Here is a 27,333-nt window from a genome sequence, read left to right as displayed (position 1 = left end):
AGTCAAAACCCCAAATAAACAAAACTCCATTCTAACTTCAGATAGAACAATAATCACATGAGTTATCCTTACATTTTTTTGTTGCCTGGGAATTGATGGAGGAAACTAACACGGAATGAGGTGCTTAAAAATAATAATGAACTTGCAAACACAGCGCACTCCGGAAGTCATTACCCGGTGCGGTGGCACAGGTTGCACCGCCCTAAAGCCGGCCCTAACTGTTGTTATTACTGTGGATAGGTTTGAAATGCCAAAGGCAAGTAAAAGATCCAGGCTGGCAATGCAACCCTGCTAACTTCCCGAGTTGGATTACTAAAGTTAGTTCTATTTATGATCAAAAGAATAAGTGCATTCAATACGATTTAATGGTTACATCGAATTCAATGTCACGCGTGAGCAATATGCAATTTTAAAAGTTACCACTTTTGTTGTCCCAAGGTTTCCACTGCCCGTCTACTGATGTACACTGGGCTTGTCCTGCAGACAAGTTTCTGCCCTCCTGGGGAAACATGCTAACGACTCCCAGGTAAAGACACAATAGGGCAATGGTTCCCAAACTTGTTCGACCCACAGCTCCCTTGACCCATTGGCCATTGCCTGTGGCTCCCCACTGTTACTTTTTTTTGAGGGTGCGCGGGATGTAAGCCCAGCCTCAGGAGTACTTGCATTTTTCTCCCTGAAAATATTTGGGATGAAGCTGATGAAGGTACTATAATCATATATGCACAGTGTTTTGTATTACTAAAGCAGCACCTCTAATAAAATATTCCTAGTTACACTTCTCTGCCTATGCCTTTTTAGAGTACCCTCTCAAACGTTTTTATCCCACTTTATAATGCTAGACAGCACCCCTATGCATGTAGGCCCCATTGCCAAAGTGTTTGTGTGCTAGTGTTGGACTTGGCCCATTTTCCCCCGAAATATTTCGCTTTTCGCCCCCCTAATTTAAGGATGTCTCCCACATGGTAGGAAAACTGTATAGGCCATGTGTGGTATGAGATGCCCTGTTTACGATGACAATGTAATGCAATGGTGTGAGCACTTCCAATCCCCCATCAAGAAAATGTACCCTGGTGAAATGCTGTATTTAAAATGGATGCCATGGCTGTGCGGTGTGCCACCTGACTGCAGAAGGTTAGCGGTCTAGTTGTTAGGTACCCAGCCATCCCTGCATTTGGAGGGAAAGCCTGGCACCCAGGGTGCTCTACTCCTCCCCCTGAGCCAGTTAGAACTATTTCGCCTGAGAATTCTAGAAGGCTCTGGCACTTCCTGGAAGGTGGGGTGAGGGGCATATAAATAAGGGGGATGTGCCACCATGTGCTGAGATAGAGCAGGGACAGGAACGTGAGGGGACCTGCTGCCAGGGGATACCGCCACTTGGGCCTGTGTGCTGGACCCTGCACCCATCTAGAACCCCTCTGCTGTCCCCAGGGCTAGTGGAAGCCCCACTGCAGGAGTTCAGGCTGCTGTGAGGAGGAGGGCCACGCCACAGTGGAAGATGGTGAAAGCCTACCGCCCTGACTTGATGAGTTTCCACTAACTGCTGACCTGGCCCAGTAGTGCCTGCTGCTCTGTCCCCTGGAGAAGAAAGGAGTGCCAGCCTAGGTCCCCGAGACTACTGGGACCTGGCACCACGCAAGCGATGCGCCTAAAAGCCCCTGTAGCAGAGGAGAGTGCCATATTGGGGCTGGACTGGACCCCCCACCCCCAGGAGGTGAGAAGCGTTACCCTGGGGCTTGCTATTGGGACTGCCTCCCCCCCAAGCGCTAGAACCCTAAAGCGCTGTGCTGTGAAGACGTTGTTGCCTTGCGAAGCGCTGCCCTTCTGGAGGTGCTACTGCCTGAACTGCTGTGTAGCCCTGGATGAGTGTTGCCTGCTAAGCGCTATAATCTTGAAGTGCTGTGCCCCTTGGAAGCGCTGTGCTGCAGAAGCTCTGTGTGGCCCAGAGGGGCTATTTTATTGGAAAGCGCTGCGGGTGCCTACCCCGCGTGTTTGTGCCCTACTGCCCACCTAGATACGAGAGGGTGCCTAGCCCGCGTGTGGCACGATCAATTAGCCCCGCTTCGGGAATAATTTAGGAGCGGGTGCCCACCCCGCATACTGGCCACCTGAACTCACCGCTGCGGCCCGGGGACCTCTGTGGAAGCACCGCGAGTCAACTGCGGGGCTCCCTGGTGGAGGGGAGAGCCCCGCGTGATGGCCGCGAAGTCCCGGGCGCCTCGGAGTGGGACCCGGGTAAAGAGAAGGGCCACCGCGGCATCGAGGAAGCCGTGCTGGGCCAGGCGAAGCCGGGAAGGGCGGCACCACGTGGCTGGGGTGCCGGCTACGTCACCGGCCGCGCCCCCAGCCCCGCCGCACACAGATTGGTAGCTGCTGACGCGCCCACAGGGAGACGCGCCCAGTTTGGTGGCTGGCGCCGCGCCCTGATTGGCGGCTGGCGCCGCGCCTCCCGAGGACGGGCCCTGAGGCCCAGGAACTGCCTGGAGCCTCGCGCAGCCGACGGAAGCCCCGGTTCCCAGGAGAGGGGCCCGGGTGAAGACCGGAGGAGGCCACATTGTGCGCCCCCTCCCCAGCGACCGCGGCAAGCCCGTGTGTGGGCCTTACCTGCTGGAGGGCAGGGTGAGACGGCTGGGGAGCCCCGGAGAACCAGCGGCTGACTGGAGGACACGGAGGGGGGCCTCGAGGCACATTGTTGGTGCCTGCCCCCTCCTACTGCACAGGACACCCAAGAGAGGAGCCCGGCGAGTGGGGGCTTAGCTGCAAGGTGGTTGGGTGCTGGAGTCGGGGCACAGGGTCGGTGCCCGCCCCCCTGTGACTATATATAGGGCTGAGACTTTCACCAGGCTGAAGGACCCCGGGAGAGGGGCTTCCACTGTATCAGAATTGACTGGGTTACATCCCTGCCCCGCTGGACAGAGGGCATTGGTCATGTCGGGCCCTCTTCAAACCTACACGGAATCTCCGCCTAGGAAATGTTAGCTGCTCTTGCAGACAGGTCGGAATAAAGCAGGTTGCCCTTAGAGAATATTTTTGGTGTAGGGCATGATCCCCTATTGCAGATATAATTCCCCTGAGCTCACTCTGCTGATGCCTGTTTTGCATTTATGGGTAAGGGAGCTACTGCTAAGGTTAGGCCTCTCTGTTCTTATGCTTTGGGGCTAATGAGGTATAGTGAGTCATATGCTTACTCATAGTTTTCCTCAAATGCGTTCTGCCTATGTGAGGGGGGCCTAATGTTAATGACGATTAATGCCAAAGTGATAAAGCTTGATGTTTTGGGTTCACCTAATGTTCTATGCCATTTCTTTCAATGCGCACTGTGTTTCCTGCCCCTGGATTTAAGTCTATGCCTGATGTTAGTGCTGGACGACCTGCTACGAGGTTTTAGGGCAGATGATTGTGCCTGAGGTTTCATGTCCATTGATAACGCTTTGTTTTTATTTCAGCCCTGGAAACTAATGGACTTACCTTTTTCTTCTTTTACCCATTACTTGTGTAAATAATCCCCTGGTATACATTGCCCTGGCGCCCGTTGGCGCCCCACTGTGATTACTGTGATTTCTTTTGCAGGTTGGAGACAATACATGTGTTATGCTTTTTCATCCAAACTGGTGTTGTGTCCCTTTTTGTGCTGTGCCTGGTGAGTCGTCTGTAGGTATTGCATGGATGCTTCACACATGTCCTCAGGGGTTTGGCCTGCCCGCTCTGCTCCATGCTACCCCCCGCAGAATTGGCTACCCCATTTCTAACAGCTAAGAGAAAACAAGTTACTTACCTGTAACTTCAGTTATCCAGTATCTTTCATAGATTCACATGCCTGAATCATTCCCTGTCGCCGAGTTGGGAGTCCCACGGTATATAAACAAGCATTTGCAATGCAATAGGTCTCGCATTAGGAAAGTTTGAGCCATTGGTCTTGTAAATTACAATATTTTTATTTATGTGTTGGTTTTGAAAATAGCTAAATTAATAGCTTTGTTATTTACAATGCCAATAGTTATAACTTTCGCAAATGTGACACCTATAGCATTTGTAATGCAACCTGTTTTGTATTTACGTTACTTAGATGTATTGATATTACAAATAACGATGGCTTTTAATTTTTTTAAATAATTAATACTTAAATAAAAGATTGTAATTTATAATGGCAATAGCTTAAACTTTTGTAAATAACTTTTGTGAAGATTATGTTTAGTGTATTTTATTGTGACGAAAATCAAAGAACAGAAGTGAAATATTAACATCTTTTTGTGACATTTGTAATAAAGCTTGAAACATTGAGAGAACATTTTTGACCCAGTTGTTGTTGAATTGTTGCATAGATTGATGCTGTGATGGCGCATAGTGATGTTGTGGTGGCCCTGAGTGATGCTGTGGTGGCCCTGAGTGATGCTGTGGTGGCCCTGAGTGATGCTGTGGTGGCCCTGAGTGATGCTGTGGTGGCCCTGAGTGATGCTGTGGTGGCCCTGAGTGATGCTGTGGTGGTGCTGTGGTGGTGCTGTGGTGGTGCTGCGGTGGTGCTGAGTGGTGCTGCGGTGGTGCTGAGTGATGCTGCGGTGGTGCTGCGGTGGTGCATGAGTGGTGCTGCGGTGGTGCATGAGTGATAATGTGGTGGTGCATGAGTGATAATGTGGTGGTGCACGAGTGATAATGTGGTGGTGCACGAGTGATAATGTGGTGGTGCATGAGTGATAATGTGGTGGTGCATGAGTGATAATGTGGTGGTGCATGAGTGATAATGTGGTGGTGCATGAGTGATAATTTGGTGGCGCTAAGTGATGCTGGGGTTGGCCTGAGTGATGCTGTGGTGGTGCAGTGGTGGTGCTGAGTGGTGCTGTGGTGGTGCTGTGGTGGTGCTGAGTGGTGCTGTGGTGGTGCTGAGTGGTGCTGTGGTGGTGCTGAGTGATGCTGTGGTGGTGCTGTGATGGTGCTGAGTGATGCTGTGGTGGTGCTGAGTGATGCTGTGGTGGTGCTGAGTGGTGCTGGTTAGGTGAGCAATAATAGTTACCATGATGAGCCATGTGTGTTTTGCTTTGATTACACAAGTGCGGTGGTATATATATACACTTTTGGTGACAGTAATAAATGAACATATATTATAGCTATTGCAAAATGAAATTGCTTGTATTTTATGTGATATTTCCATAGGATTCTAAAGCTTTCAAAAAACGAAAAGCCAAGGTGGGATTTTCCTGTACTAACACATAAACAGGGCATCTAGGCTAGATGACAGTATACAGAGGGCCGTACTGTTAAAGGTCCCGAGGAAAGCCCCTGGATGATTCTCTCACCACATAAGGACTGAACTATGTAGCCCTTACACCACTGTAAGGACTCCCAATGACAACCCAAAGCTCTGATTCCTTGAGTTTTTAACCTTGCATAGGGTAAATTTCGACATTGTCACTAAAAAGATAATAAGATGAACCCTAATGTAATTTTCGAATTGAAGATTGAGACCCTTATTTCACTTTCCCACAATGTCCACACCCAAAAGACTCCTAGTTCCTATCAATTACGTTTTCCGTCTTGGTATATAAATAATTATATAATCGGACTAACACATAGACGTCCGTATTATTTTTACAGAGCATTAACAGACTGCGTCTGAACTGGGGTGGCGGAGTGAGCTAAAGAACGATGATGAATTCAACCCAGTTCTGTGACTGGGGGTGAGCATCTGAAAAGTTTCTACGCTCCGTCCATCATCTCCTTCTGTTTGTTGCGAGATTCCAGCTGTGCTCCGTTGAAGTTCCAGTTGCTACCAACCAGGTCAGCACTTGAACGAACATAAATGGAATTAGATTGTTCCTAAGGAAAGCATATTGCATCCGGTCATTCTAAAAAAAAAAAAAAAAAAAAAAAGAGCCCTCCACAGCTTGTACAAGGAAGCACAGCGGGTGTGCATGGGCGTCCCCCTCTGGACAGACAGTGGGACACAGTCAAGAATGATTCACTAGACTATTCAAGCACTGCAAGCAAAGCACTTGCTTACAATAAAGCCGTGTTTAGCAGTATTTAATTCACACATAATGTTGCGCGTCAAATTCTCTGCATTTTCACAGGAACAAAGAAACCTTGTGAGTTCCTGTATACATTCAAAACGGGAGCCTGAAACGCGAGATGCCGGTTATGCCTGCAGGAATCGAGAGTTTCCATGAAACACGAGAGCATGTTGTGACATGTAGGAAAAAAATTCCTCTTGCACCCACACCTCCAACTGCAACTCAAACTGCCCGCAGCTGGAATCAGGGAAGAGCAGCAGGCGCGCACAGACAGAAGAAGAGAGAGGTTGTGGAAAGGACAAACCAATACCGCCGTGGTTTCGAGGTGCACAGTATTTGTGGGATGTAAACACGACATGCGGCATTTCCATTTCCATGCGGTAACACTAAGCGTGTGCCATGCAATTACGAGTTAAACATGTGGTATACCTGTTTGGGAATGGTTTACCGATTGCAAAACCACACGGAATTCCAGATTTCCTACGGTTTAACACATTCATTTACCACAACGTGGTAAATGAAACATCTGGCCTGTGTGTGGGGGGGGATTAAGAGGGGGGAGATCTGACGAGAAGGGAAAACTAAATGGGGAACAAGCATTGGGGGCCCCTTTGAAGTGAAGCTCACGGCCTTGCGGCCGTGAAAGCAGGGATGTAATTAGGGGGGAGGAGAAGTGAGACCGAGCGTGCACTGCGCACACTGGGGAAGCAACAGATGCCTGTGGGAGGGAGGCTGATGGCTTTGATGTGGACGCGCTTTCCGCACGAGTGCACCACATGAACTGTCCGAAATCCGTGATGGTTTCAGACCTTGGTTTGCCCTCTATACTCTTGTCTATTATCCCTTGCGGGATTAAAAGGCGAGACCTAAAAAGCAGTGCCCAAAGCAAATTACAGTAGTAGGCCTATGAGAAAGGCATGAGGCCTAGATTGTATTAGCCTATCTACCTCATTATGCTAAAAAGACCAAAGTCTTTGTTCCAACCAATCAGCTCACAGCACCCTCTAGAACCCTCTCTGCAGAGTCAGTTCTCCTCAGATTTTCATTAGCACAAGTGGGAATGAGTATCCCAAAAACTAGAGAAGTGACTCTCCGGGGAGGAGGGTGGGTGCATGTGAATCTATGAAAGATACCAATACTGGATAACTGAAGTTACAGGTAAGTAACTTGTTTTCTTATCCAGTATTGGGGTATCTTTCATAGATTCACATGCCTGAATCAGAGTAGCAAGCATTATTCCAGGCAGAAGTCGGTTGCGGATGGTGGGAGACTTATAGTGTTACACTCCCATAAACATATGTTCAACAGCCAACAATTGTGAAGTAAAATACATTACTAGTGATAAATATGACTAGATTCGAAAGAGCAGTCATATAATATTAAGCAGGAAAAGTAATAACACGCAAAAGAAGCAAGTATTCTGTAATACATGTACATCTTTACATCCACAGATATATCAAAATGCTTAGATTCATTATAAGATGAATAAAACATTGGTTACCTGAAATTGTTTTTACGGAAACAGGTGACGTAAAACCGCTTGACCAACTGCCGCATCATCTTGGCTTGCTGATTGTCGGCAGTAATGTCTTGTAAACGTGTGGACATTCTTCCATGTCGCAGCACGGCAAATATTTTCTAGCGTCACTCCTGCAAACAATGCTGTAGATGCTGCTACAGCTCTTGTAGAGTGAGATCTGACAGTTCTTTGTAATGGTCTGTTAGATTTGACGTGGCAAAAATGGATCGCGGAGGCTATCCACCTGGAAATTGTCGCTTTAGTGCCGCTTTCCCCAGTGTAGCTTGGCCATAAGCCACGAATAACTGATCTGATTTCCTGGAGTTTTTTGTTCTCTGAAGATAAAACTTCAAACATCGTTTGATGTCCAAAGAATGCAGTGTTCTTTCCACCGGGGTTGTAGGATTTGGGAAGAAAACTCGTAATTTCACTAGTTCGTTTAGATGGAACTGAGAAGGCACTTTGGGTATGAAAGTTGGATTTGTTCGAAGAGTGACATACTCTTGAGAGAAATGTAAGAAGGGGTCTTTTATAGTAAAAGCCTGAATTTCTCCTACTCATCTGGCAGATGTCAGGGCTAAAAGCAAGGCTACCATCCATGTCAGGTACTTGAGGTCGGCTTTGTGAATTGGCTCGAATGGGGGCTTCATCAGTTGTGAGAGGACCGTGTTGATCTCCCATTCCGGTGGTGAAGGTTTTACCGGAGGATAAGTCCGGGAAAGGCCTCTCATGAACTGTTTTATCAGCGATGAAGAACACAGTGAAGGAAAGTCAGCCACCTTCCTAAACCTGGATAGAGCCACCAGATGGACCTTTATTGAAGAGAAGGAAAGGCCAGAACGAGCCAAATGTAAAAGATAAGGAAGAATATTTTCTGCAGGAGCTTCAATAGGGTGTAAAGTGTTCGTAGTACACCAGGAGCAGAATCGCTTCTGTTGGACCTGGCCCTTTTGGCAGGTTCACCCCGAGAATTTTTGCTTTTTCCTAGCCTGTTTCTGGAACCTGGTGTTGGTGATTTTAGGCCTTTGCACACTTTTTCACTGTGGTACAGTGTAAAGTGCTTGTGCTCTCTGTGTATGTGTGGTGAGTGACCTGCCCTCCCATAGGAATGAATGGGGAATATGTATGCCCATGGTAGTTCCTGATGTGTGGGGAGTGCAGGGTCGAGTTTGATATGTGCGAACTCGTGAGATTGAATGCTGCTTAATGGTGTATGCAGCATGGTTGTGTCTAGTCTAGAAGTGCCACTTTTAAGAAGTTGGCATATTTGTGTAGTCTGTGGCTGGCGAGTGATTGGCTGGTGAGCCTGGCCCAGGAGTGCCTGGGCCTGCTTGTGGATTGACTGTCTGGTTTGAGGATGACAGGGGCTGGGGAGCCCCAGGAGGTTGTCTGAGTCAGCCCGTGGATGAAAGGCAGCATCTGCTGCCAGGGAAGTGGGAGGAGATAGCACCTAAGTGTGAATGAGGCTGTGCCTGCCTGCCACAATGCTGGCTCCACCTCCCCGCTGGGCGACTGTCACCTCTGTCCCTGATAGTGAAAGGACTTCCCTATAACCAGCTCTAGCTGGTTCTCACACTGCCTGCACGAAAACTTCAAAGACTTTTCTGTGTATAAGAAGGGGCTGTGTCCCCTTCCAAAATGTTCTTGTTTTTGGACTTGAATCTGCCAGGGGCGTGCTGCTGCTTGGGCCCAGGGTAATCCCTGGGCCCTGCCCAGCCCCTGGATACCTGATGGACTGCTGAGGTCTTGGATGCCTGAAGACCTTTTACTGGGTCCCCTATGCTTCACTTTACTGAAGGACCTTGCTGGACTTGGGGACCTTTACTTGTTCCTAGCGCTGGGAGTGCTTCGCTTTCACCCCTAGCGCCTGGTAGCGCTTTATCTCTGCCTTTAGCGCTGAGAGCGCCTTATTTTGCTGTTTTAGCGCCTGGAAGCGCTTGTATGCTGTCCCTAGCGCTTAGGAGCGCTTTATCTTTGTCCATAGCGCCTTATGTGGTTCTAGCGCTGGGGAGAGCTTTGGCCGGTGCCCACCCGGCATTTGCCTAGGATTGAGGGGCCTATCGAGTGCCCACCTCGATTTGAGTGATTGTTTGAAGCCGGTGCCCACCCGGCATTGCCCCGTGTTCTCACCGCCGCGGCCCGGGGGCCTGAAGTTGATCAGAAGCCGAGGAGAAAGAGGCGAAGGGGCCGCGACCTGATTGGTCATTCGTTGGGGAGCCGCGCTCTGATTGGCCTCTGCCGTAGGCCTGTCCCAGAGAGCCGCGCTCCCGATTTGCTGCAGTGCCGCAGAAGCTGTGACGTCATTGGAGGCTCGTCCCGGGAGCCGCACTGCCATTGGCTGGCTCCCGGGTGTCTGGAGTAGCCGCCATGAGAGCCGCGACCGGGGAGATGTTTGGAGCCCCATGGCCAAAGAGAAGAGGAAGCGTTGCCTGATGCGGGGCTCCCGTGTGCTGAGGGAGTCCCGGGAAGAGAAGGAAGCCGAGCGGCGCGAGGAGAGCCCCGCAGAGGAAGCCTGCGAGCCGGTGAGTGGTGCCGGTACGGTTTGGAGCAGCAGGGAGCGTCGGGGCACATTGCCGGTGCCCGCTCCCTCCTGCGAAGTGCTCCCTGCGATGTGCTTTTAGAGCCCGGTAGGCTCTCGCGATGGCCCGTGTCCTGCCCTCTGTCTGGGGGGGGGGCATAGTGGGTGTAAGAAGGGCGGCCCCGGTTGACAGTGGGTCGCCCCAACGTTGAGTAGAGTCCATGAGTGCTCCGAGGGGCATGAGTGTGTGGGGAGCCTCAGAGGGCTCCAAGGCGCCTAATTGTTTCAGGGGCCAGAGTGCTCCTAGGGGGCATAGTTGTTTTCAGAGCCTGAGTGCTCCATGGAACATATTTCATTTCAGAGCCTGTGTGGCTCCAACGTTTGGGGCACATGACATGCCCAGAGCCTGTGTGGCTCCAGCAGTGGGCGCAGTTTGCACCAAAGGGTCAGTGAGGGCCCTGTCGCAGTTTTTGATGTTTCCCAGCTTCCCAGCAATTAGTGGGGAGCTGCACCGTTTAGGCGCTTGGGATTGTCGACAGGTGCCCAGCAAGTAGTGGGCACCTGCACCGTTTAGGCCCTGACATTGAGGCACAGGGCGTTCTAGCCCCAACAAGGCCAGTTGGCCTAGGGACTGCCACAGGTGGTGGCTTATGTAGGTTTTGCGCAATTGTGTGGTTTTTCCTTGCACCTCTGAATGTTTTAGGCATCATGTGTCTTTGCGCTATTGAGTTGTGTTTTCTTTCCTGGCACCTCTGAATGTTTTTAATGCATCATGTGTCTTCCTTATTCTCACACCGCTGAATGTATTTTTATGCATCATGTCTTTACCTTTTTCCCTACACCGCTGAATGTGTTTTTGATGCATCATGTGTAATGTGTTCTAGCTTCTACCCCTAAATGTATTTTATTCTTAGGTGGTTGTGTTTTGCCTAGTATAGTTTATACTAGAGAGGTTATGTGTCCATGTGTGATCTAGGCCTATGGTTATTAGTATTGCGTAGTGTGTACCTACCTTTACCAGTAGTTACTGGTTGTGATTTAGAACTGGTATTTTGTTTTATATCTTATTTTCTATGATCTACAAAGTACTATTTCAAAAGTGTTGATTCTGACAGTGGCCCATGTGGCCCTGTCCTGTACATAATCCCTTATGAATATTGCCCGTGCCAGTTGACACAATGTACATGTGTGATTTCTATCTGATGTGATTTTGACAATACAGAAGTTATTTTCATATAACCTTGTGTGGAGTTCCTTTTGTGGTGTGCCTAGGATGTTGTTGCTGTTGTGCGCTGGCGCAAATGCTTTACACATTGCCTCCGAGTTTAGCCTCACTGCTCGTGCCAAGCTACCAAGGGGGTGAGCAGGGGTTATCTTGGCGTGTGACTCCCTCGCCCTGACTAGAATGGTGGTTTCTGCCTGGCTTTGGCGTCAGCCTTAGCCTACCAGAAATAGTCAGTTCTAACAGCTTCCATTTGAGACGATAAGTCTTTAATGTGCTCTGGGCTTGTGCTTTCTTTAAGATGTCCCGGCAATCCTGAGGGATTTGGAGGTGTTGAAACTCTAAGAAGTTAGGAGCCATGCGTGCAATTTCAGAGATTGAGGGTCTGGGTGCAGTATATGACCCCCGCTGCGTGACAGTAGCGTTGGTGCCGGGAGATGTTTGATTGGAGGCTCCTGTGAGAGCAACATGAGCTCCTGAAACCAATACTGACTAGGCCATCTGGAAGCAATTAGGAGGAGACTGCAGCTATCCAGCTTCATTTTGCGCAACACTCGTGGAATCAATGGGATCGGAGGAAAGGCGTAAGCATAAATCCCTGACCATCGCATGGACAGGGCATTCCCTCTTGATCCCTGTTGAGGGTATCTGCTGGCGTAATACCGGCATTTCTTGTTCTGTTGGGTCGCAAATAAATCCAATGTTGGCTGGCCCCATGTCTGGAACACCTTTATCAATTGAGTGTTGTCCAGTTCCCACTCGTGGCAATCCGACAAGTATCTGCTGAGTTTGTCCGCCAGAGTATTGTGGAGGCCATTGACATGTTCCGCCTTCAGAGTTACGTTGTGAAGCGTTAGCCATTCCCATAACACCTGAGCCTCCTTTGAGAGCGTAGCTGACCTTGTTCTTCCCCGCTTGTTTACGTAAAACATGCTGGTGGTATTGTCCGTTCGGACCAGGACTGAAGACCCTGTGATTCTGGAAAGGAACACTTGTAGGAATAGAAAGATGGCTTTCAACTCCAGACTGTTGATGTGACATTGACTGTATTTTTTAGACCATTTGCCCTGCACTTGCAAGACTTGTAGATGACCCCCCCAGCCCTCCATGGACGCATCTGTCATTAGAACGAAGTCTGGAGGAGTTTGCAAGAATGTGAGCCCTTGTTTTAGATTGCGTAGCTGCGTCCACCATTGAAGAGCATCTACCATGCGTGGGGTTACTTTGAAGATGTCTTTCGAAGGAACCTGTCGCCTGCTCCCACTGAAGATGTAGCTCCTCCTGCAGAGGCCGCATTTTTAGACATGCTAGTGGAATGAGATTTATGGCCGAAAAAACACATTCCCAGAAGTGAAGCGAACAGAAAGTGACTTTCTTTTTGACCGTTTTATAGCCAAAGTCTGTAGACCGAGTTGCCTTTCTTGAGACAAGAATGCTCTGCATTGTATTGTGTCCAGACGAGCTCCTAGGAAAGGCAGGGTTCTTCTCGGAATCAATTGAGATTTGTTTTCGTTCACAGTGAGACCTAGGGATGCAAAGAGATTGCGAAACGCTGTTATGTCGTTATGTACTTTGCATTTTGATGGACCTTTGACTAGCCAGTCGTCCAAGTACAGGAAAACCTGGACCCCGGAAGAGCGTAGTGCTGCCGCTACCGGGGCCAGGCACTTTGTGAAAATCCTTGGAGCCGTTGTGAGGCCAAATGGGAGTACTTTGAATAGTGGGCGCCAACCACAGTGAAACAGACTTTCGATGTTTTGGGTTAATTGGGATGTGAAAGTATGCGTCTTCCATGTCCAAAGAAACCATAAAATCTCCCTCGTTCAGGCAACTTAGAATTTCCGAAAGAGTGACCATGCGAAAACCCTGCTTCTTGATATATCTGTAGAGATTGCGCAGGTCCAAGATCGGTCGCCATTCCCCCGATTTCTTCTTTATGAGGAAAAAATGGGAATAGAAGCCCGTCCGCCTTTGGTGAACTGGAACTTTTTCTATAGCGTTCTTGAGGAGCATTGAATGAACTTCCTTGAACAATAAGTGAAGACGAGGGGGAGGGGGACCCCTGGGCGGAGTCATTGGTGGTTTGGTGACAAACTCTAGGGTGTGACCATGTTGAACTAGGTCTAGCACCCATTGATCGGATGTAATCTGTTGCCACTGTTGTAGAAAGCCAGATATTTTCACGCCCACAGGGAGGGAAGGAAATAAGGTTGGCGCCCAACTGATCTCACTGTTTTCTGTGAGTATCTCGCCCTTGATTGTTTGTGCGCTTTCGTCCGCCTTGGCGAGAGAAACTAGCTGTTCCAGACTGGCGGTAAGAAGACTGATAATTCTGCCGGTATTGAGGATGATATTGTCTGCCTTGTTGGTAATAGCTTCATCTAGAGGAGTATCCACGTCCTCTATTACCGCTAAAGGATCCCCGCTTGTACTGCAGGGAACCCAGGGATCTTGCGGTATCAGTGTCCGTTTTGATTGCCTGGAGGGCATCGTCTATGTGTTTCCCAAATAGAGACTCTCCGTCATAGGCCATATCCAGGATCTTTAGTTGGACCTCGGGCCGAAAGGTGGTAGCCTTTAGCCAGCCCTGTTGTCTGAAAACTGCGGCTCCTGCCAGTTGTCTAAAGTTTGTATTCACAATATGCAAAGCGCAGTCAATGGTTTCTGCAGCTGCCCGTTCCCCTTCCATCAAGATCTTGCAAGCCTCCTGTCATTTATCTTCCGGGATTAGGTCAATCAGACCAGCCATGTCAGACCACATTTGGCGATCATAGAGCCCTATAATCGCCAAAGAATTCACAGCCCTGATTGAGGCAACAGCCATAGTTGAAATGTTGTTACTGATAAGGCCCAAACGACGGCCCTCCTTATCTGGTGGTGTCGTGATGGGGTGGCTGGGGTTTTCGATCTTTGTTGGGCGGCCTGTGAAATGACCGAATCCGGCCGCGGGTGTCCAGTAAGGCATGAAGGGCTACTGAGAGAAGCTCGATATTTGTCAATCCGTGGTAACATGGCAGGTACAGAAGCAGGATTTCTCATCACTTTGATGCCTTCCTTCCAGATATAACCTATAATAAGAATGGCTCTAGATACCTTCCTAGTTTCTTCTTTAAAATCAAGAAGAAAACAGTCTGTCTGTTTCACTGTTACTGGCAGTTGAAATCTACTCGCAGCTCGCTGCATAAGATTATGAAACCCACCTATATCTTCAGGTGGTGAGTCTGAAGGTTGTGGGGTTGGCAGAGACGGCATTGAAATAACAATCATCCCACAGATCCAAAGGAGGATTATCTGGTAACTCGCCTTCCTCTACTTCTTCATCCGTAGAAGTGTCCAGGGTGTGTGCAGGCAAATCAGGTCATTGAGTTTCCGTGACCGGAGACGTAGGTGGTGGAATTTCAGGTTGAGGAGCAGGGACTGCAGGTTGAGGTGGAGGAACGACCTGCTGTGGTGGAAAGCGTTGTCTATAGTCTGCCAGCATGGCCTGTAAATCCTGAATGAGGCTCGGTGGCAGATGGCTGGACTCTGAAGCCAGAGATCACCTCTGGTATCTGTACGATGAGGCATTATAATGTCCTCTTGAAAGTAATGCTCAGCATAGTCATCATCCTCCTCATCATACTGACACCTAATGTTCAATTCCGAAGGATGGTGAGCCACCCCAAAAGCTCCCTCGTTGTCATCATCCTCAAAATCATCCTCCTCTTCATGAGTATAAGTCTCTAAGAGATGAGAGGGCGTAAGTGGCAAGATATAAGAATCTTCTTGCCTCCGGTACGATATTAACTGGAAAGTTTTTGAAGAAAGTGGCGTAGAAAATGTCTCTATGGCTGGAGGCTTTGCTGAAGCAGTTATCTGGATTGTTGTAAGCGTCGACGACGGGCTCATCGTCGACGAACTTTGCTTCTTCGTCGGCGAGACGGTCGTCGACGGCACCACGGATGTCTTCGTCGACGGGGGCTTCGATGGTATCTTCGTTGACGAGTGCTTCTTCGACGACGAGGCTGTTGTCGACGGATCGTCGACGATGGTTCTTTTTGCCACAATAGAGATCCTAGTAGACAGGATAGGAGAGGTGATAGCTGTGGTAGAAATTGTCGCCGTTGACGAAGGAGCAGAAGATGTAACCGAGATGGTAGTCACAGGAAAAGCTGAGGAGACAGAACAGCTTTTACTCAGTTTTCTTTTTAGATTCCTTAAGAGGTGGGGCATCAGAGAGAGAAGTTGGAGATCTCTGTGAAGATCCCGAAGTGGAGTGGGAGGTTTTGACATTTTTTCTCCCCTCATTTGGATAATCCTCTTGCGATCTTGCTCTTTTACTGGAGGTCGAAGCTCTGTCTTCATCATCAGTAGAAGCGGATTTGAGCCATAAAAGGACTCTGGCCTCCCTATCCCTTAAGGTCTTGGAAGGGAAGGTGTGGCAGATCTTACACTTTTTTGCCTCATGTTTTGGATAAAGGCAATAAATGCAGACCTTATGTTGGTCATCAACATGGGCCCTTTTCTTTTCACATGTTCTGCAAGGTCTAAACAAGGCCTTCTTGTCAGACATCCTGAAGTAGAGAAAAACTGAGTAGAGTCTCAGGGAGACTCCCTTCCACACGACGTGCGGTGAAAATCTGAGGAGAACTGGCTCTGCAAAGAGGGTTCTAGAGGGTGCTGTGAGCTGATTGGTTGGAACAAAGACTTTGGTCTTTTTAGCATAATGAGGTAGATAGGCTACTACAATCTAGGCCTCAGGTCTTTCTCATAGGGCCTACTACTGTAATTTGCTTTTGGCACTGCTTTTTTTATATACTGTGGGACTCCTGCCTCGGCGACGGGGAATGATTCAGGCATGTGAATTTATGAAAGATACCCCAATACTGGATAATAATATTATTTTCATGCACTTCCATTTCTACCCATATCATATGTGCCAACACACCTGTCTCAGCAGGGTGACTCACAATTGTTTAAACCACATACAGCTATATTTTTGCTGTCTCCTCCTTAAAATTGCTTTTTTAAACGTCCCTCTTTCTTGCCCCCAAATGTTGGCATTATGCTGTATATGGGTTAAACTGCTGTAACTCAGTTGAAGACTCTAGCTGAAATCCTGCCAAAAAGAAGACTCAAGTAACTGTTAAAAACCTGAAGGGATAAAACAAACCTATTTTGTTCGCACCAGACTGAAAACTTTTTTTAAATAAACTACAAGGGAAAAAATGCCATGTGAAGCAAACAAATTCTCCTGAAAAAATAAGCTGATCGGTTCCAAAACAGTGCATACTGAAAAAGGAGCACGACATAACAGGCTAAATACTATCAGCTGAGAAGGCATCTTATCTGCACTACATCAGCAGACAGTTACTGTGTACACAGTATGTAATGAAATAGCTTGTCATAGGAATATTATGTAGGTAAGGAAAAATACTGTTGATTGATTTAATGTTAGTTATAGGCTAAAGACTTAATGAAATGTGTTTAATAAAAAACAGGAAAATACTTGACAGCACCATGACCTATGGACGCAAGACAAGAGAAAGTATAAGAGATGACTTACTGGTGCCACCTGAACGACTTGCAGCTGGATATGTTGAGACTGCTGAAGGCCACCAGCAGACTGTGACACAGGAATGTATTGGATTCTTTGGTAATCCCCTTGTGGAGTTCTGTAGTCAGTTAAAGTCTGAGAGAGCTCTGTCATAGCTTGAGTCAATAAATCAGTTGTCTGGGATTAAAAAGAAAACCAGAAATCCTGAATAATTTTCCCTGTTGAAGATTACAGAACATTCATACAATAAGATCTGACAATAACAAATCTGTGAAAAGATCAAATATCCATCAAAAAGAAAGTAGGTTGGTCTGATAGCTTGAAGTGTTCTTACTTAAACCAAGTGCTACTGAAGTACTTCTTTTAAACTGTGCTCTGTCTTTAGATAAAAAAACAGACACCAATGTTTTGCAAAGACAAAGGTGATTTGGGCTCACCACGAAATGTAAGCAAAAAAAAAACCAAGCTACTTAACTGCAGTTCTCCAGTACGGATATCTTTAACAGACTCACATGCTTGAATATTTCCCAACGTCAAGGTAGGCATTCCACATCCACAGTAATTATAGTAAGCAGTATAAAGGGAAAGCATAGCATAACAAAGCTCAAAGCAATGGCATTGTTATTTCAATTCACATCACTGGAATAGAACCAATACAAGCAGCAGCTTAGGAAATACTTTTTCCTTCAAGGACCACCATACCTCAGATTTCCCAGCTCAAATGTAAAGGTAAGATACAGCGGTATTTATAAGCAGTAGGCTCCTGTTGGGTTGCATGTGAATCTATGAAAGAAACCAATACTGGTGAACTATACCAGTTGTACTGATAAGGAACTCCAGAGTTGAATGTTTCATAAATTTACATGCTTGAATCCCAATAGTGAGCCATAGACATAGAGTAGAAGATTACATTTAAGTGGTGGTGGGTAACATGCCTAACGATAGAAAGGAAAGAAAGTGGAGCTCACCTCAGTGAACCAGATTCATAAGGACTACTTTACCCACTGCTGCAGGCCAGACTGTTACGATGGGTAAATATGTTTCTATCTTTCCACATCTGCACATGTTCGAAAAAGGTACTCCAGCAAATAGAGCAGTCAAAGTAACCACATCTCCAGTGAAATGTGCTCGAACGTTTCCATCCAAGGAATGCTCAGCTGTTTGATGGCAAAAAACAGTGGCCGCAGAGACCCAGAGTAAGTACAATGCTATGTTTTGTGCGGGACCCATCCTAGGTGGGCCAAAGGCAATTAGAAGTTAAGATTTTCTGAATGTTTTAGTGCTCTTAATATAAAACTTGCGACGTTTTTTGACATTGAGACTAGACTTGAAGGCTATTGGTTCTTTAGATGAAAGTCTTAAGGCACTTAATGATTCGTTCTTAGTATGCCTTTGAAATTTGTTATGAGGCTGATTTTTAGTAAAAGCTTTAGATTTCACCAGTACTTCTTGCAGATGTTACAGCTAATAGTAAAGCCATCTTTCAAGGCAGGTATTTGGAGTGCGCTTTATGTATGGCTTCAAACAAACTCTATTAGCGAAGAGAAGTCTGTGTTTAATTGCCATGAAACTGCTGGTCTCCTTACTGGTAGATAAGCCATAAATAGGCCCTTGATGAAATCCTTTTACTCGTCTGCAAGAGCAAAGTGACAATTGATTTGATGACCTTCTAAAGTGTGAAATCGCTGTCAGGTGGAATTAGACAGAAACATGTGAGAGACCTGATTGTACTAAGTGTAAGAAGAACGGATGATGAATTTGCTTTGGTAATGAAGAAAAAGGGTTAATGTTGTTTTCAGAACACCATATACACACATGAGTTCACGTGTATGTTGCATTTGTTATTTCAGCTCTGGATTTGGCTAAGATCTTTCCACAGTCTACGGCCACGATGGGACTTTTAGGATGGGGGGACCCCGTTCTCTTTCAATTTTGTTAAATGGTCTTGGCCACATAGGAAGTAGAGGAATCACGTAAGTGAAAATTCCTGTCAAGTCATCTGGAAAGGATTACCCCACAATCCCTCTTGAGGGCAACACTCAATTGTTGTGACATTTGCGATTGAGATGTTCGCAAACAAATCTGTTTTTTTACTCACAGCTTGGAAAGATGGATGCCAGTTGTAGTTCCCATTTGTGACACACTTTTGTTTTTCTCCTGAGTGTCTACCCTCTGATTGCTGACTCGAGGTACATGATCCGTTCTTCAGTGTGGTGACGAACAACCCATTTCCAAATCGTTTGTGCTCCCACTGAGAACAAGGTGTTATCTTCTCCCTTCTTGCTTCTCCCAGCCTTCTAGAGATGCATCTTATTCTTCACAAATTAGGGTCTTGTGTTGAGGAATACGAGATCCAGCGATATTTTATTTTTTGTATCCATCAAGGTTTGCAGCTTTCATCCTTGGATTTTCTTTGATTATGTTGTCCTAGGATCCTAGGCTTTGTGCTATTTCCTCCTGAAAAGGCCTCATGTGGAGGCAGCAATTGGGAATTAGGGGAATGCAAGCCATCATACCCAGAAATGATTTGAAGAGATGAATTGAAACAGGCTCTTTTTTGAAGACTGGTTTCCAGGTTGGCCAAACCCAAACTTCTCTCCCTTGTAGGGAAGGCTTTGCCTTTGTCTGTATCCAGAATAGCTCCCAAAATAGTTTACCTTGAGCTGGTCTTCTTATCTTGTGGCAAGAACTCCACATATGCACCAAGATCGACCACACATTTCAATCATGTCTCACCAAGACCGCAAGAGAATTAGATGCCCTCACAGCAGTTGCCACCATTGTGAACAACCTTTTCCCATGTCATCTAATCTTCTATCCTCCCTGTCAGGTGGGGTTGAGCAAGGTGTTGTGGGGTTCCTTGATCATCTCTAGGCAGCCTGCATGACAATGTACTCTGGACGAGGGTTGCCAATAAGGCAAGATGGAGAGTCATTGTGAGATTTGTATTTTTTAATCGAGATTAGACACTACCGCTGCCACAGTTGCTGAATTCTTCATAATCCTCTATACTTCTGACCAGATGTGCTCAATAATGGGGATTGCTTTAATCGACTTGCGTGCAGGTTCCAATCATATAAAAAACCAGTCTGTTTTAGAGTGATGGGAAGATGAAATCTTTAGGATGCCATTTCTAGAACAGCATGGTAACCCCCAATGTCATCTAGAGGGGAACTAACAACTGGTGGAGTAGGCAGAGACAACAATGGTGCCATATAATCACTCCATTCAATGCCAGCATCTGGAGGGGGAATCCTGCGTGAGTTTGCCTTCCTCTGATTCTTCATCAGAGTACACGTTCTGGAAGATAATGGGTGCCCTGCTTCATGGTGGTAGATCTTGAGGTCTTCATTGTGAGCTTGGGATTCATAGAGAATGAACCACACAAGGAGTGTGCGAAGATGTAAAAGGTGTCAGAACAGGAGGCAGCTGTGCATTGAGCCTATAGACCAGGTGTTTCTGGGAACCTTTTATAGTTATCTGCAATCATGAGGTAGAGATCTGTAACCAAAGCTGTGGGGACCTACATGATAGCTTCCTGATATTGGTCGGATCATCATATGGTTCATATAAACATTTTGCAAAAAAGCCCACTATTGATCTTGGTTTTGCAATTTCCAGTTGTGGAACATGAAAGGTGTATTCTCATTCAAGATATTCATCGTCTGCATCCTCCTGACATTTACCTGTCATTTGCATTGATTGTAGGCAAGGCAAAAGGATCCGTCATCTTCTGAATCTTCAATGTCTAGTGACCGCCTTGATGGTTAAGGAGAAACCTTGCTGGGTGAAGTGTTTTCTGGTAATAATGCAACCGGGATACCTTAAACCGAAATGAGAACAATTTTTGTTTGCCCAGACAGCGAGACCATTGACTGAATCATTGTCAATGTTTTTTGTGTTTTGTTTGAAAAAGCTTGTAGGTGCTGTTAACGGTATAGTGGATGTCAAGATAGTCATCTAAGCTGTTATCATCAACGAGCTGCTGTCGTCAACGATTTTTTCAACTGCATAAACTTGAGGAGAAGGCGTGGAAGGTTCAGACCTGGATCTTTTAGGCTAGATGTCGAAAGGCTTCTTTAGAATTTCTGCAACATGTGAGGTAGGATGTCCCTTAGAGTGTTTCTTTTCGTGTCTATTATGAATTTTCTAGGTGGGCTCTTCCAAAGAGTCTTTCTCTAACGGGTGATGTCTTTTGTGGGTATTCTTAAAAGACCTGATGTTCCCTCACGTTCATGCCCTGATCATGGATCCTCACTAGCCTTCACTTTATGGAGTTTTTTGCAGAAACAGTATGACAGTACTTACAATCTTTGGCCATAAGTTTTGGATGAAGGCAGTAAAGGCAGTCGTTGTAAGGATCTTCAGAATGAAGTCTGAGCTAACTACAGGAGCCAACATGCCTAAAAGGAAAATGCTACTTACCAGTATGCATCTGTTCTTGGCATGTAGATCTGTAGATTCGTATACTTGTGCATAAATCGCCATCTGGTGTTGGGCTTGGATGTTTGCACTTTGTTTTTGTCTTGGTAGAAGTCTTTGTTGTCACGAGGTAGGTGATTTCTCCTTAGGACGATAGTGCGCATGGGCATCGACTCCATCCCCAGATTGTTTTGCCATGGAAGGTTATGATGGAGTTAGTAAGAAATGGAAAAGGATGTCCATGTGTAATGTATCTAAGTAAGATAGTACTGAAACAGATAGAGGTATCCGGGGAGGCGGGTGGGCGTATATGAATCGACAGCTCTACATGCCAGGAACAGATGCATACTTTTGCGTTCGAGGCATATGAGCTGTAGATCGTATACTTGTGCATAGACTATACAGCAGTTACCTCCTTAGCGGTGGCTACCTGTATCTGTTGCAGTGGTTTGAAAAAGTGTTCTTAATATAGCCTGGCCCACACTAGCTTGTTGTTTTGCTTGAACGTCTACACAATAGTGTTTTGTGAACGTGTGTGGTGTAGACCAAGTTGCTGCTTTGCAGATGTCATCTAGGGGAATGTTCCCTAAGAATGCCATAGAAGCCCCTAGTTTACGTGTGGAGTGAGCCCTAGGGGAATGTTTAAGGTGCGTTTGGCTTTAGCATAGCATATTTGGATGCATTTAACAATCCACCTTGCAATCCCCGTTTTTGAGATAGGATTATCTTTATGAGGTGGGGAGAAAGCTACAAAAAGTAGTTTAGTCTTTCTAAAGGATTTTGTCTTTCAATGTTGTAAAGTATCGCTCTTTTTACATCTAGCATGTGAAAAGCTTGTTCTGCTACTGAGTCTGGTAGAGGGAAAACAGTGGAAGTTCTACAGACTGGCTAAGGTGGAAAGCAGAGACGACTTTAGGTAGAAATTTTGGGTTAGTCATAAGAACCACTTTGTCATGATGGATTTGGAGAAATGGTTCTTGTATGGTTAATGCCTGGAGTTCACCGACTCTTCTGAGAGAGGTGATCGCAACTAGGAAAGCTACTTTCCATGACAGAAATTGTAATTCGCATTTATGCATATGTTCAAATAGGGGACCCATGAGTCTGGTAAGTACCACATTTAGGTTCCATACTGGAGAGGGTGGAATTATCATTTTAAGTCCTTCCATAAATTCCTTGATAGCTGATACCCTAAACAAAGACAAATGTCTGTTTTGGAGCTAGGCTGCTATTGCTGCAAGATGTAGTCTAATGGATGTATACGCTAGGTTACATCATTGTAGATGCAAAAGGTAACAGATGATGTCTTGAATGGAAGCAACTAGTGGATTGATTTTGTTATTTGTACAGTAAATTACAAATCTTTTCCACTTTAAGGCATAGCAAGCTCTAGTTGTAAGACGTCTAGCCTCCTTAATGATGTTCATGCAGGCTGGTGGTAAATTAAGGTAGCCAAACTCTAGGACTTCAGGTGCCAGATCGCAAGGTTGAGTTGATTGGGATCTGGATGCCTTATCTCTCCATGGTTCTGAGTGAGAAGCTTGGGTGAGAGGCGTAGCGTTTGATGAGGAACTACTGATAGTTCCAAGAGGGTTGTGAACCATTGTTGTCGGGCCCATGTTGGAGCAACCAGGATTATTGTGAGGGAATTCTGTTTGAGTTTCCAAACCACTAGTGGAATGAGTGGGAGAGGCGAAAAAGCGTAAGCAAAGTTGCCTGACCAGTTTTTCCATACCACATTGCCTTTGAACAATGGGTGTGGATACCTTGATATGAAGCTTGGGCATTTTGCGTTCTGGTGTGTGGCGAACAGGTCTATTTCTGGGTGGCCCCACATTTGAAAGAATGGAAGCAGAATTTGAGGGTGAAGTTCTCATTCGTGGATCTGTTGTTGTTGGCGACTGAGTAGATCAGCATTCGGATTGTGTACTCCTGGGAGGTGTTCTGCCAGGACATATATTGTTTGAGGGAATGGCCATCTCCATATGCTTTGAGCTAGGTGTACATGCTGGAGAGAGTGTGTCCCTCCCTGTTTCTTTATGTAGTACATTGCTGTCATGTTGTCTGTACAAACCAGGACAGCTTTGCCTAGGAGGTGGAGTTGAAAAGATTTTAACGCTAAGAAGATTGCCAGCAATTCCAGATAGTTTATGTTGAATTGTTTTGGTTGAGGGGTCAATATGCGTTGAACGGTATTGGATTGAAGATGAGCTCCCAAGCCGGTGAACAATGCATCTGTTAGCATTTTCTGTGGAAATGGGTCTAGAAACGGCTGCCCTTTGGAAAGGTTTTGTGTGTTCCACCACTGTAGAGAGTGATGGGTGCGGTCGTCTACCAACACTAGATCTGTTAGCTGAACTTGAGCCTGGTTCCACTGATGTGCCAAACACTCCTGTAAGGGAAGCATTTGGAGTCTTGCATAAGGGACAATGAAAATGCAAGAGGCCATCATCCCGATTAACTGCCTGAACACTTGCGCTGGTGAACAAGTTACTTACCTTCGGTAACGATATATCTGTAAGAAACAGTAGTTAGTATTAGATTCCTTACCTTAGAATATCCCCAGGTGTCAGTCTGGATCCGGAAACTTTTGCGTAGCAGTACCCCTGCGCGTCGGTAGGCGTCGTCTGCAGGCGTCCCCTGCGGCTCCGCGTCGTCGGCGTCGTGCGCCGTGATGACGTCGCTGGAGTATATAGACGCCGCCTCCGCGCGCTGACGTCAGTTCTTTGCACACAGCTTTTCCGCGCCAGAACACGCAGAGCCATGTGAGAACTAACACTGGTGCCATTTGAAACTAGGGCCCTGAAAGGGATGTCCTTAACCCTAGGTATCAGTTCGCAGAACGGGGAGGATGGGTGGGGCGGTAAGGAATCTAATACTAACTACTGTTTCTTACAGATATATCGTTACCGAAGGTAAGTAACTTGTTCATCTGAAAGAAACAGGTTAGTATTAGATTCCTTACCTTAGAATAGATACCCCAGCAATACCAACCCCGGTGGTGGGTCTGCAAACCAATACAAACCTACACCAGAAAGTCCTGGAGGACCGAACGGCCAAAGAAGCCATCCCTCCGGACTTGACTGTCCAGGCAGTAGTGCCTCGCAAAGGTGTGCAGCGAGGCCCACGTAGCCGCCTGGCAAATGTCCTGCAAAGGGACTCCCCGGCCCAGGGCAGTAGTAGCCGCCGTGGCCCGAGTGGAATGGGCCCGCAGCCCAACAGGAGGCTCCTTCCGAGCCAAAGAGTAGCATGCTTTGATGCACAGGACGACCCATCGAGAAATGGTTCGTTTCTGTACCGCCCTTCCCTTCTTCTCACCCACGTAGCCAACAAACAGTTGGTCATCCACCCGGAACTGGCGTGTGCGATCCATATAAAATGAAAGCGCACGTTTTGGGTCCAGACGATGGAGCCGCTCCTCATCTTTTGAAGGATGCGGAGGCGGGAAGAAGGAAGGCAAGGTGATGGACTGCCCGATGTGAAAAGCAGAAACTACTTTGGGCAGGAAAGAAGGTCTAGTTCTAAGAACCACCTTGTCAGGATGAACGGACAAGAAAGGAGGTTTCACAGAAAGAGCCTGGAGCTCACTCACTCTCCTGGCAGAGGTGATGGCAACCAGGAAGGCCGTCTTTAAAGTGAGAAGACGGAGAGGACAGGAATGAAGCGGCTCAAAGGGAGCGCACATCAAGAAGGTCAGAACCAGGTTCAAGTCCCACTGAGGCATCACGAACGGAACAGGAGGAAACATGTGCGTGATGCCTTTCAAGAATCTCAGTACAATAGGGGACTTAAACAAAGATGACTGATCAGGTAGCCTTAAGAAGGCGGAAAGGGCAGAAAGGTAGCCCTTGATAGTGCCCAGAGCAGAGCCCTGCTGGGCAAGAGAAAGAAGGAAGAGGAGAACTTCAGAAAGGGGAGCAGAGAGAGGATCCACAGCCTTTGCTGTGCACCATGCCACAAATCTGTTCCACCGGCAGGCATATACCGACTTCGTGGAGGGACGCCTGGCTGCCAGAATCACATCACAGACTTCAGGAGGCAAGTCAAATGGCCTCAACTGTCGCCGCTCAATCTCCAAGCATGGAGGTGGAGACTGGACAGGTTCGGGTGGAGGACCGTCCCCTGCTGCTGCGACAGAAGGTCCTCCTGAAGGGGCAGGCGGATCGAGGGACCGACTGACATGCTGAGTAGCTCGGGATACCAGTACCTTCGAGCCCAGTCCGGAGCCACAAGGATAACTTGGGCCCGGTCGCGCCTGATCTTCTTCAGCACTCTGGGCAGAAGTGGTATAGGCGGAAAGGCGTACAATAGACCGCAACTCCACTCGTGCCGAAAGGCGTCGCCGAGCGAGTGCCGTCTTGGAAACTCCAACGCGCAGAACTGATGACATTGCGCGAATAGATCTAACCAAGGCTCTCCCCATTGCAGAAAGAGGCCTTTCGCCACGTCCGAGTTCAGACGCCATTCGTGATCCACCGAGCACCGACGGCTGAGTTCGTCAGCCCTGGCGTTCAGAGAACCTGCCAGGTGTTGAACCGTCAGAGTCACGCCCTGACGTTCCAGCCATTGCCAGAGACGCAGGGCCTCTTGGCAAAGGGTCCACGACCCCACTCCGCCCTGTTTGTTGCAGTACCACATGGCGGTGGTGTTGTCCGTGAACACCTGCACTACACTCCCGTTGACAAAGGGGAGGAATGCCTTCAGTGCTAGGCGAATCGCCCGCAGCTCCAACATGTTGATATGGAGCCGGGACTCCGCCGGAGACCAGATGCCTCTGATCTCCGCCTCTCCCAAGTGGCCTCCCCAGCCCTGGAGGGACGCGTCCGTCACAACTACGTGCTCCGGCTGGGGAAGGGAGAGGGATCTGCCCCTGACCCAATCGCGGTCCGTAAGCCACCACTGCAACTGTCTCGCAGTGCCCTCCGAGATCAGGACGTGGTCGCATAGGTAGCCCTGATGCTGGGCCCACTGAAACTTCAGGTCCCACTGCAGAGCCCGCATCCGTCACCTGGCGTGATGCACCAGAAGGATGCAGGAGGCCATCAGCCCCAGAAGCCGCAGCGTCAACCTGACCGAGACCCGGGATAACGGCTGAAAGATGGGAATCAAAGCCTGAATATCCCGGACCCGCCGTTCCGGAGGATAAACCCGAAACTGCGCCGAGTCGAGAACCGCTCCGATGAAAAGGAGCTGTTGAGAGGGGCACAGGTGTGATTTCGGCACGTTGATGGAAAACCCCAGCTCGTGCAGGAGGTCTGCCGTCACCTGGAGGTGGTGGACGACTGTCTGGGGCGAGCCCGCCTTCAACAACCAGTCGTCGAGGTAGGGGAAGACTGAAACCCCTAACCGGCGCAGATGAGCTGCGACCACCGTCATCACTTTCGTGAACACCCGTGGGGCGCTGGTAAGGCCGAATGGGAGCACGATAAACTGAAAGTGCTCGTGGCCTACCGTGAACCGCAGGTAACGCCGGTGGGCCGGCAGGACGGGGATGTGAAAATACGCATCCTGCAAGTCCAACGCTACCATCCAGTCTTGCGGGTCTAGAGCAGCCAAGACCTGAGCCAAAGTCAACATCTTGAACTTCTCCTTCCGGAGGAAGCCGTTGACGTTCCGTAGATCCAAGATAGGACGCAGGCCCCCCTTGTCCTTCTTGGGCACCAGAAAGTAGTGGGAGTAGCAGCCACACCCTACTTCTGGCCCAGGAACGCGCTCGATGGCCCCCTTGGCCAAGAGGGCCGTAACTTCCTCCTGCAGAAGTGTCAAGTGGTCCCCCGACACACGGTGGTTCTGCGGTGGCATGGCTGGAGGAGTGGTCTCGAAGGGGAGGGAGTAGCCCCTTCGGACGAGCTGCAGCACCCACCTGTCCGAGGTGATAGTGCGCCAGCGGGAGTGGTGATGGCGAACCCTGCCACCCACTGGCGTCACATGGGCCCGAAAGCCCGGACTAGGAGGATTTGGAGGCTGCTGCGGGGGGAGGTGTGGCCTGACCTCGCCGCTGTCCCCGACCGCCACCACGGCGGAATCCACGGCCGCCACCGCGTTGAGAAGTGTTCTGCGGTGCGTGGCTGGCAGCACGTGTGGGACCGCCCCTTCCGTGGCCACGAAAGG

At 48.0% G+C, this 27,333-nt stretch overlaps 1 protein-coding gene across 6 annotated transcripts in view; it reads right to left on the bottom strand.

The window, feature by feature from the left end:
• The window catches only part of PRDM10 (PR/SET domain 10), a 1,331,210-nt gene that overhangs the window by 314,145 nt on the left and 989,732 nt on the right, over positions 1-27,333 (bottom strand). For all 6 annotated transcript variants that reach the window (XM_078681965.1, XM_078681964.1, XM_078681969.1 and 3 more), the window contains one exon: positions 16,810-16,977. In XM_078681965.1, the coding sequence (XP_078538091.1) occupies positions 16,810-16,977 (168 nt within the window). The remainder of the gene's footprint in view (positions 1-16,809; positions 16,978-27,333) is intronic.

This window comes from Lissotriton helveticus, chromosome 3_1 (genome assembly GCF_964261635.1).
Source record: "Lissotriton helveticus chromosome 3_1, aLisHel1.1, whole genome shotgun sequence".
Taxonomy (NCBI): Eukaryota; Metazoa; Chordata; class Amphibia; order Caudata; family Salamandridae; genus Lissotriton; species Lissotriton helveticus.
The sequence above is the reverse complement of the archived record's forward strand: the minus strand, read 5'-3'. Positions and strand labels throughout refer to the sequence as shown.